Genomic DNA, 12,037 nt, shown 5'->3' with positions numbered 1-12,037 from the left:
TTAACCAAGTAGTTTGACCAAGTAGTGCAATGACTTACAGCATTTTAACTTAGCAGTTTTTAACTTTCACTTAGCAGTTTTTAACTTACTACTTACTTAATACTTTTATGCGCATTTTTAAGTGTATTACAGAAGAACCTATGTAAATATATTCCCATTCAATGTATTCAAAATATCACCTTTACACATGCACACATCGCGATATAGACGATGAAACAAAATACCGTGCATCCCTAGCGCCACCTACTGGCAACAGGAAGTCAGCCTTATGTGACCAGAATCATCCGATTTACATGAAACGTATATTGTGTGGTCTATACTTGATACAGAGCAAATAAATGCATGTTTAGTGTGTGTTGTCTCATAGTGGACACAGAAAGTGATCCAAAATTTGCAATACATCATCTCCAGCTCCTCACACTCTGATGGTCACAGAAAGAGAGTTTACCCAATAGGTCGGAGTAGGAGTTTCTAAGGGTATGTTCAGACTACAGGCCAAAGTGTCCCAAATCCAACTTTTTGCGAAAGATACTACATATCAGTCCAGGGATGTAGCATTTCAGATATCTGCAGGGAGGGTGTTCCAGAGGGATGGAGCTGCAACACTATGCACAACAATTCCAGTGAAGAAGTCGTTGGCAATGACATTCTTTGTTCTCAGGTTCCCTTCAACAATGCTCATTCAATATGTAGGCTCTAAAGTAGCGGAAGGGAGGTACTTCAGTTACTAAAGATGTTAATCATATGCCTGAGAGAATAAGAAGGTTTTGAGTTTACCTTTGAATGTAGACCCAGTTGTGATGGATCTCAGGTCATCAGGCAGCTTGTTCCAGAGGAGGACCAGAGTAACGGAAGCCCCCCCCCCCCACTGGGTACAGCTAGAAGGCCTCTGCCTGATTACCTGAGAGGCCGGCTCACGTTTCCCCAATGTCACGTCTTCATGTCTCCTTAGTAACCAGACCATGACAATAAACGGATTAAAGTTATACAGTCGTCAGTCCTGTGACTGCGATGTTGTGGATGAAAGCCCCAGCAGTGGTGACAGGTGAAATGACAGAAATGTTTCTATCATTTCTAATCCCCATACATGTTGTAAGTAAAGGTTTATTGCTGCCTTCATTTTATTCTATTTATAACCTTATTTGATTTAGATTTTTAAAACTTTACTTTTTTTCCTCTCCTTTGTGGAACAGTAGAGGAAGAGTGAGGTAATTCAGAATTGGTGTTTTGATTGGTGCCACATTTTGTTAATTGTGTTCATTAATTTAATTAAGGAAGGTGAGTAAACCACAGACTAAGAATAAGAAGTTATTGTTAATTGGCCTAGGAGTTTCGGAGTAAACAAACTGCGGCGACAGACAGACAGACAGGCCCAGTCCAAAACATCCAGTTCGTTCTGATCAACAACAAACGTCATTTAAAGGGGGAGATGGCTTTGTGACGTACTCGTGTCAGCTTCCTGTTTACTGCCTGGTGAACCTTCAGACTGTAGTACACATATTGCAACACCACTGCTGGGGCTTTCATCCACAACAACATATGCAGCATTGCGACCCCGCAGCCACAGGACTGCACCCACTACTGTATAACTTTAATCCGTTTATCGTCATGGCCGTGGTTACTAAGGAGACATGAAGACGTGACATTGGGGAAACGTGAGCAGGCCGGGAAGGATCCTGGAGATTTCCTGACTCCAGCGGACCGGAGTTCAGTGAGCTGGTGCTGAGAGTCGGGCATCACTTATGTCACAAACACAAACAAAACAGTGGTGATGTGGAGGACTACAAAGGTCTGAACATTGTCTTAAATGAGTATACGGGTGTTTTGAGTTAGTGCGAACCACCAACCTACGGCTGGAAAGCTGAACTAGCCTGTTAGCTTGTCGTGCTAACTCCGATAGCAGCAGCAGCAGCCGTCTCAGCGGCTGGCTGTGCGGGCTGGCTGACGGCTTGTGTTCGGAGAGTGGAGCAGCTCGCCGGTGCCCTGAATTCAGGAAGACTCCCCGGCTCCGGCCCCCTCAAGCAGGCAGTCAGGAAGAAGCTGGCTGGGAAGGGATGGCCTGGTCGGTCTTCCCGTTCCAAAGGACAAGGCTCTGCGGTGTTTGAAGGAGGTCGAGTTCGGCTAGAGGCCACCACCGCGGGTCGAGGCGCTATGATGGCCGCCTGCCCCTCCTCGGCCGGCGGCTACTCAGCCTCCGGTCTGTCGGTCAGGAAGAGCGAGGAAATAGCGGATTTGATAGATCTGTTTTCTAAGATGCAGTACAGAGCAAAGGAAGTCACTCCTCGGGTAAAATAGGGGTCATCATTTTGTGTGCTTTTGTTACTTTTGTCATTGTCTTTTGTGTCAACGATTAGCCAAACTGCCTTGCAGAATCAAGGGAATTAAAGTAACCTTGTACATCAGCAAAACAACACTACTGTAGGTAGTGATTTATGGAACCACGGCTCAATTCGGCATAACTCTAATCCACCAAGCTGCACTTAATGTCCCTAAGTTTAGTGTTTTTAGACACCCTTTTTAAAAAAAAATTTTTTTACCTCAGACCAGGCATCATATTGATGTCTTTCTTGTACTCATGGCCTTCATTCATCCTTGGAATGGATGCGATTTTGTTGGAAAACTGCATTGTTAAATGCCTAATTGAATATATTTTTCTAAATATTCAGAGCAGTTCTTGTGTTACATTAAAATGTGATCAACGTGCAATACTCAAACAGTATTTCAGTAAATTAATGTTCATTCAAGGGTTGACAGCTAAATAGAGTAAAACGGCCTTCTTTCAGGCAAGTGCCAGCACTCTTCAGACTGTAATAATCCTGAATGGTCTTTATACACAGCTTAGTAACTCTCACTCTGCTGCTATGGGAGTCTGCCACAGAACTGCTCCATGTGCTTGTACAGTATGGGTTAATTATTTTTATTGGGGTTTAGTAGATCAATGACTGATGACTGACAATATCCTATTTGGTCATTAAATAGGTCATTAAGATACAAGTGTAAAGGTAATACTGATTTGAATGCTACCTGTTTATAAATTCCTAGATATGTATGCTTAATTAGTGTCTAATAACAATGTCTAGTGTCTAATAACAATGCAACCCATTGAGATGAATCTAGGCTCTGTGGCAAGACCTTGCTATAGCCAGGTATGTTACCCAGATGTAAAATGAGGTTCATTTTAAACCACTAGCATAACTGTTTGTGTTTCTCCTCAGGTGGAGGCGATAGAGAAGCGCTGTCTGGAGTTATTTGCCAGAGATTACAAGTACAGTATCATCCACAACTCCAATGGAGAAGTGTGTGGCCACTACCCCCGGCAGATAGTGTTCCTGGAGTACGAATGCACAGATGTGGAGAGAGACAGGTACCTGTTCACCACTCAGTGAAACCACCGTTCTCCCATACAAAGTTCAATCCACTCAGTTACCCATTCCCCTCTGTTTGTTTGCATCACTGTTCTAATCATGCACCCCTTACTGTGGTGGGGGGGGGCAAAGGTCTGCCTCCGTCTGCAGCCCCTCTGATTGCATCAAAGCAGCACAGGGGTCAGGTGACTGTTTGATCACATGATGTCCCATTGCAGCCAGTAAGGGGAAATGATTTGCAGTGGTTCTCACTGCAGTTTAGTGCAGTTGAACTAGTTTCCGCTGTAGTGCTGGAAACAGAAATTGTGCTTAACACGTTTTATTTCTCTGATTCACTGCTTTGTTCAAACGCCGCTGGATGCTCCCTCTCTTCAGTCTCTATCTGGCTTGACCATATAACGTTACCGTGCTTTCAGGCAGTCGTTGAGGTTCCGTCTGAAACTCTGCCATTTCGACCAGCTGTTTGTAACATAAAAATAAAATGGATTATGGATCATTTTATTTCTATAGTTTATAGCTGACTTTAGCAGCTGACTTCTCTATTGGCTGTTGAAACAGGAGACGTCTTTTACATTCTAAAACCAGCCTCTGGAGACTTGAACAGCTGAGTCGCAGCAAAAACTGGTTTGAGTCGAGAACGCTGCAACTTTTCCCTGCGACTTTCTAAAACGGTTTCGTATTGTTGTGAATCTTTGGTCTGAACGGGCTTCATGGGCCACAATGAAACTATTTAAAACCCGTTCAGTTGTCTGATAACCAGATGTTTGAAAAACAGGTTCTGATTAAACTCTGTAATCTCGACCTGGAAATGGCAGAGTAATATTTTTAGGAATGAGAATGGTGTGCTCCAACCATGGCTGTATAATCAGAGCTGGATCCAGCGTTGAAGGTGGAGAGTTGTCAGTGGGGCATTCAGCCAAACAAAATATAACAGTATGTGTATGTAATGAGCGGGATGACCGGCTGCGTCCTCTCTGGGCGGCCCAGAGAGCAGGCCACTGAAGGTCATGGATGTATGGTTACAGGGCCAGGCAGCATGACGGAGACAACCGTAGGACAGAGAACACTACAGGAGGGCTTTCACCGGCGACCCGATAGCTGCTGGTTAGTAAATACGCAGGAACACCAAAAGCAGGAGGAAGCATGGGTTAATATGTGTATTGATACTGGGATGTCTACACAACTGTGTGACTCAATAGACTTCAAAAAGTTTGCCACTTTATGCGAACCAAAGTTCAAAACACCTGTTCATGTCTGTCTTCTTTAGTCTTTTGGCTATTTAGGTTTTTTCCTGGCACACGTCACTTAAACATTTTGCACTTACTGTGTCTTGTGTAGACTGTTTACATATTTGTGCTCATCATATGTACATTTTATGTACTGGTGTTATTGTTAAAAACAAATTAAAACTAAACTATATTTGAAAAAAAAAAAATGCAATGAAATGAAAAATGCAAAACTATAATAACCTTGGTCGCAATGCCAGTAATGTTTGGCTATTTAGTTGAGTTGCCTCTTTAGCGAGGGAATTTAAGTTGGGCTTTTATTGTGAAAGGTAAAACTGTAAAGAGTAAAGCTTTAAAAAAGTTTGACAGCTTAATGTAGACATAGTCTTGGTACCCAAAGCCCCTGCTGGCTATTGTCAGTTCACCCTTAATTACTTTAGACGATCATGTGGCAGAGGCTGAGGCTGAGGCTGAATGTCCCACGCCTCTGAGGAAAAGCCCCACTGATGATCTGGAGTAGGGAGCAGTGCTAGGGTTGGAATAATATTTTCCATATGAGGGGCTAAATGCCATGGAAATGATTAAGTCCACTGACTGATGGGGTTGTGTGCAGGTTTGAGAGCGCGGTGCAGATCAGTAAGCTGCAGGACCTGGTGAACCGGAGTAAGCTGGCTCGCTGCAGAGGGAGGTTCGTCTGTCCCGTCATCCTCTACAACGGAAAGGTACTGTCAGCCTGCTGGCTCAGTCTCTACTGTTAATGTCTATACTAGTAATCATGGGCATTACCAGTGTAAATCACAGTATTTATAGACACTCCTTATGCTTCTTTCTTTTTATTTGCCTTCTGTGTCTCCAACATTCCTAACTTTAATATTTACTGGTACAGGAGAGTTAATTTGGAACAGTGTTTCTTCCCCAAATCTATAGATGGGTTTACACGTGATGTACTGGGCAAAACATTAAGTCACACAAAACGGAACGGAACAGCTAAAAATCCCAAACATTTATTCCAACTTCCCTCATGGAAGAGCAAACCGCAGAACCATGAGATGCTAAAGATGATGTGATGCCAATAGCAGTAGTCCCTTTTGTGTCTTCACTCTGAACAGAAATAAAACATGTAAGAAGAAATTCAACAGGCTGCAATGGCAACCAAATGTAAAATGTGTTTGTGCAGAGCACCGACTGAGTATCATTACAGCTGAGGAAGGTCTCACGCACCAATCAGTGAACAGTGAATCCCAAACCAGACCCAGAATGAAATGAGCATATTTGATCTTGTCTGTATGTTTGGGCTGGGAAGTTGGTAAGATATGAATTATTGTAGCAACATGCGAGTTTAGCAGTGAGACAACAGTCTGATCCAGTACACTCTCTGCCTCGTTGCAGCACATCTGTCGCTCATCCACACTGGCAGGATGGGGGGAGCTGTACGGACGCACAGGCTACAACTACATCTTCTCAGGTACCACACACACACATACACACATAGGCCTGTCATGATAACAAATTTTGCTGGACGATAAATTGTCCCAGAAATTATTGCGATAAACGATAATATTGTCGTTCCAAGACCATTTTCATCTAATATAACGATAATGGCATAATAATGCAGGTACACTTTTTCAAAGATCAATACACTTTTATTTCTAAAGAATATTTAACACTGGAACTAGAAGACATTTTAAATATCCACAATATGTCTTTGATCTCCTTTAGTATGTCGTCTTTCACGCTGTTGTACAGTTGTGCAATTGCCGTTTGTGACACGTATGTTCTCCCAGGTAATTCGTACTGGCTGTCAAATGTTTGCAGCATTCCTCGAGTGTTTGTGCGATAGACTACAGACTCTGTACTACATTTAACAATTATTTATTAAACACTAAATATTAAATTTAAATAATATATAATTAATAAATTAAATCTATCTATATCTATGTGGCTATCTGCCACATGGCGAATAAATGTTTGTACCAAAATAGTTCTGTTTTTCAGTCTTCATTTTGGCGAAGGTGCAGCTACTTTCTTCTGCTCCTCTGCAGGTCGGAGCTTTGCAGGAGCGGACACACACACACACACAAACACAAACACTGGCGCAACTCTGACACGTTCCGCACTTCGTGTCTGCGGACAGCTGTAGGCTTGTACCGGTGTTGATGTTCTGTGCATTGTCGGACACATACAGCCACTTTCTTGAAACCGCTTGCGAGACTGACAGTCCACAGCGGCGTGTATGTCCGAGCCTGTCTCCACCGGCACCACCTGCAGGTTGTCACTGTGTGGTTTGGAATGAAAGGGAGAAAACAGGACGCCGAGTAACACGGCGGATATCGCTCATATACTTTTTTTTTTTTTTTGATGGCGCCATAACTGCAAAGTGCTGCGGGAAACCCTGCTCCAACTCTCAACTAGCGTTTTCTGTCCCTCTCTCTCTGCCAGGAGTCCCGCCCCCACACAAAGACCACGCGACCGACAAGAGGGTTCACTCCTGGTTACGCTAAGGAACCGAGAGTGGTCCTCCAGTCTCTTTAGTAGAGAGAGAGAGAGAGAGAGAGAGAGAGAGAGAGAGAGAGAGAGAGAGAGAGAGAGAGAGAGAGCTCATTTTATTTATTGTGCGATTAATTGATTTATTGACTATCGCGACAGGCCTACACACACACACACACACACACACACACACACACACACACACACACACACTTTAAAATTAGCGTGAACAGGGAAGTTGGGGCAGCTTCCTTGTGTGCTGTCTGAGCTGTTAATAGCTGCAGCAGTTGTCAGCCAGCTGTCAAAGGTTTCCTACTAAGAGTCAGTGTTCCTCTACATTACTGGGTGTTAGCTTTATTCATAAGTTACCAAGTACAACAAATGTGAAGGAATGAGTCTTTCTGGTACATACTGTAACCCCGCCTAGTGCTGTAGTTCTCAGACTGCATGGAGAGGCAGTTTAAACACAGCCACCGCTTGATCAGCGGCAGAACTGAACAGAGCCTGCGGTCCTCTGCTTCATTCCCCGCTAGGAAGACAGCAGTACCGGGAGATGGCTAACCGGACTTTCCCTCTCCCGGTCTGTCATCCGTTCTCTCTGCAAAGAAGTCTCCTTACGGTGGGAGTGACCGAATGGCCGGCTGCTGGCTCGTTGGCTAACGTTAGCTTGCTAAATTCACCAGGATCACCAAGATTTAAAGCGATTCACTCCCCCCCCCCATTTAAAATCAATCTGCAGATGACAAAGAAATTGTTCAAAACAAGTTTTAACTTAATTTTGTTTTGACTCATACACACACGTATACCATTATGATTATTCATGCAAATTTTGTGGAAATATAAATTGGTTTGAGTGTTTTCCCTACCATTGTTTTTTTTTGGGGGGGGGAGGCAATGACAAAATTATATAATTATGCTATATATTCAACAACAACAAAACGGATGCGTGAGATGAAGCTGTTTTCACACATACAGGTAATTCACTTCTCATTCCTCGCTAAAAGTTCAAATCATTTAGACTTTAGTTGCACAACCTTGCCCCTATTTTCACCTGTTGCTGAGTAACGTACATTAACATCCTATGGTCTCATGAATGTAGCATAACTGTAGCAAGCTCCTTTGTAATAACTAGCGGTAAAAAAACGTCGAAGAGGAGCTCCGTGCTACAGAGTGGCGATTGGTAGTTGTTTAAGCCGCTACAGACCTCCGTCACAGCTTGGTCGTATCCGCGGCATTTAGTAGATGTGTTGAGCCGCAACAGAGTTCCTCAACACCGCCTCTGGTGCTCCGCATGGTGCTCTGTCAGGTCAGCTGTAGTTGGTGGTTCAGTTATCTGAGAATAGGTGACTGTCAGCCGGGTTACAGAGCACTACAGAACAGCTGCCTGTCATTTCGGCGGAGATTAAGGGTAAGTAAGTAATGAAATGACTAGTTAAGAAATGTTAGTCCCTGTCGCTGCCATGTTGTTTGTGTATCTCTATGGCAAACGCGCAGGGGGAGGGCTGAGCCCATTCGGAACTACGGGAGCCCAGAGGGGAGCGTTGGCGGATGTTAAGGAGAAAAATGATTTTCATTTAAACAAATCGACGTTAACTACACATTCAAGTTAATCGATAAAATCGATTTATCGCTCCCAGCCCTAGAAATGTGCTTTCCTTCGATTTGACAAGAGCACGTGAATTAAACATTAAGTTGTTAAATTTTACTAATTTAGAGGCTGGCTAGTAAGCTAGCTTGATTGCTGTTGCTAGGGGGGACATTTTTTTGCGTTGCAGAGGGCCCAGAGAGAGAGAGAATTATATTACAGTCTATATCACGGTATGGGATATTAGTTTATTAACGTTAGTTTATTTTGTAATGTGTAGGTATGTAGAGATCTTTTAAAAGACATGTTATTGTTGGAATAAATATGCCTAAACAAGTAGTCATGTATATCTTGTTTTACGTTTGCCATCTTATGGACATAATGTGCAAATAAGAATATTCCAATCGTTTGAACCAGTGTATTTTTTAGAAGAAACATTCAAACGTAATTTTTGACCAGTTTTGACAGCTCTATGTGTATCGGATTGATCAATCAGATGAATTGGCTGTTCGGCTGAAGGCCGATGCCGATTCAACAGGTTGATTCGGCTCAAAAAAGGCAGACGCTTGGCGACGGTGTAGGACACACTGCACTAACTATAACGGTCGGCTTGGTGTGTCAGGGCCTTAAGCAGACTGACTAGGCTAACGGCATTAGCCACACGAGTTGCACAGGGCTTGTACTTTGTTGGTCATTGTTGGCTATATACACAGTAAATGTGTAATGCTCCCATACAGCAGACAGAGATAGCACCTCAACCGTGCCGACTGCAAATTCACTACAGCGCAAAGCTTTTTTATTTATCATTTATTACTTATTTTTTTTAAAAGATTTTTTTTGGGGCTTTTCCGCCTTTAATTTTTGACAGGACAGCTAGGTGAGAAAGGGGAGAGAGAGGGGGAAGACATGCAGGAAATTGTCACAGGTCGGATTTTGAACCCTGGATCTCTGCGTCGAGGCATAAACCTCTCAGTACATGTGCGCATGCTCTACCACTGACCCAACCTGGCCACTATCATTTATTATTTTATCATTTGTTTCTGCACAGCCCTTTTTAAATGAAGTATGTGAGGCTAAAAGGAACAGAAGAATACCTACATTCTCCGAACCGAGACTAGCGGACCCAACGGTTCTGATTCTTTACGGGGAGCGTTCGAGTCCTTGCCTAGAGCACAGACCCAGCTGCTTGTTGTTCCTGCAGTCAGCAGCAGATCTCTAGCAGGGACAACAAGCCTCTCTGAGCTTTCTCACTTCTTAAGTCATGTGGACATGGCCTTGAACAGGTGAACTATTAGCATCTGAAGTCTGGTGGAGAAGCTCGTAGCCCACCAGTCTTTCTATGAGAAAGGACATTTAGTCAATCTGGTGCACTCCGAGAGCAACATTAAGAAGCTAGATCTATGAAGAATCTCTGTTCTTGTAAGCAATGTATTCATGAACACATTGTTTGTATAGATATGAATGGTGATGACGCAGCAAAAAAGTCCCACCCACAAAGCAGGGTAAACGAGACAGGGTTAGTTCACAAATGATCAAAACACAAAATCCACTGGAGCCTACATTTGAGTCATCAAATAAATGAACAGAAATGGTTAACTGCGTAGAACTGGATTATTATATGATATGATATGTATTACAGGTACAGGTAGAGGACACGGTATAACGATCAACTCGAGAAATGTCCATCCTGTTGGACAATAACAATGTGTTCTAACTCTCCCTACATCCCTAATGACCAACTTTGCACCTTGAATTTGGAAATTTTCTAAATACTTATTACATATAGAGCATCCAATATGTACATTTAATATTAATTTTGTCTATCAAGGACATTAAGTATTTATTCTTTTAAAAGAACAAGACAGGTGTCAAAGCATGAAATTCTCATTCTGAAGTAAAGCATTTCATTCTGACGTTATTAGTCTGTTCTGTGAGACAGCAAAGGTAAGATGATCTGCAGCTTACGGCTAAAGCATCACTTACACCTAACAAACATCCAGTATACATCATTTTTAATTTCTCAGTCCATTGATCCAGAGCGCCACAGATCAACAAAATGAACAGCTACTGAATTAAAATAGTTTCTACTGGATGATACCTGACAGGTCATATGGTGAAAATAAATTACAAATACACTTTACTTATAGGACAAAAGATAGAAGGTAAGATGGAACAGACAATTTGTCATTGTAGTAAGATATATTCTATTCTAACTCTCCCTGCCTTCCCATTGACAAACTTTGCACCCTGAATTTTGACATTTAATGTTCCTGGGCTTTGAGAAGAACAGTCTGATGCCTCTTGTGTAGTTACATTCCTCTGGGATCCACCCTCAGCCAGCCAGATGCTCTGCTGCAGCCTGTTAGCTCTGCTTTGACCTGAAAACAAAGGTAGATACAGTTGCCTAATGAATGAAAAATAATGGTAGAGACAGTTAGCTTAATATATGGAAATAATGGTAGATACAGTTAGCTAAATGAATGAAAATAATGGTAGATACAGTTAGCTAAACATATGAACATAATGGTAGATATAGTTAGCTTAATATATGGAAATAATGGCAGATACAGTTAGCTAAATGAATGAAAATAATGGTAGATACAGTTAGCTAACTGTATCTACCATTATTTTCATTAATTTAGCCAACTGTATCTACCATTATGTTCATATATTTAGCTAACTGTATCTACCATTATTTTCATTAATTTAGCCAACTGTATCTACCATTATGTTCATATATTTAGCTAACTGTATCTACCATTATTTTCATTAATTTAGCTAACTCTATCTACCATTATTTTCATATATTTAACTAACTGTATCTACCATTATTTTCATTCATTTAGCTAACTGTATCTACCATTATTTTGGTCGATACAGTTAGATAAATAGATGGTAGATACAGTTAGCTAAATGAATGAAAATATATGCATTTGGAGAACACTGTAAGTACTCTTTTTTTTTTTTTTTTTTTTTTTTTTTTTTTTTCCCTGAAGAAGATGATGTAGTTTGTCATGTAAGTAAGACCGTAAAGTGATATTTATCTTGTAAGTTTTGTGTTTCCTAGGGGGCAGTGATGACACGTGGACCGAGTCTGAGGAGCTTCCAGAGGATGACAGTGCAGTCAGGTGATAATGAAATTCAACATGTTACTGACTGGAAGACAGCTTAAAGGGGTGATTGAGTGGTTATATAGGGTATTTTACACTGTTCCTTAAGGTCTCCTAATAGGGTATGTAACATTGGTTGTGCTGAAAATTGTCCGAATGCTATTTTATAGCATAACTACCCTGTGAATATGGCTCTATTTGGAACAATAGCTTTTCTTCCAAATATGGTATGCTCATGAATATTTAGATGAGCTGCGCGCTGAT

The 12,037-nt window shown here is 41.9% G+C and overlaps 1 protein-coding gene across 4 annotated transcripts in view; it reads left to right on the top strand.

Annotated features, from left to right (window-relative positions):
* Window positions 1-1,408: 1,408 nt before the first annotated feature.
* mtmr14 (myotubularin related protein 14) overlaps window positions 1,409-12,037 on the top strand; it is a 50,023-nt gene continuing 39,394 nt past the window's right edge. For 3 of the 4 annotated variants that reach the window (XR_004897528.1, XR_004897529.1, XM_031313030.2), the window contains exons 1-5: window positions 1,417-2,286; window positions 3,216-3,364; window positions 5,205-5,313; window positions 5,981-6,056; window positions 11,731-11,791. Coding sequence is in view for 2 of the 4 variants with exons in the window: in XM_031313030.2 (XP_031168890.1) it covers window positions 2,152-2,286; window positions 3,216-3,364; window positions 5,205-5,313; window positions 5,981-6,056; window positions 11,731-11,791 (530 nt within the window). In the remaining 2 variants the exon portion in view is untranslated. Of the gene's footprint in view, window positions 2,287-3,215; window positions 3,365-5,204; window positions 5,314-5,980; window positions 6,057-11,730; window positions 11,792-12,037 lie in introns of all 4 variants that reach the window. The other variant, XM_036001817.1, reaches the window with a different exon arrangement.

Source organism: Sander lucioperca, chromosome 6 (assembly GCF_008315115.2).
Source record: "Sander lucioperca isolate FBNREF2018 chromosome 6, SLUC_FBN_1.2, whole genome shotgun sequence".
Taxonomy (NCBI): domain Eukaryota; kingdom Metazoa; phylum Chordata; class Actinopteri; order Perciformes; family Percidae; genus Sander; species Sander lucioperca.
This window is presented reverse-complemented; position numbering and strand designations above follow the sequence as displayed.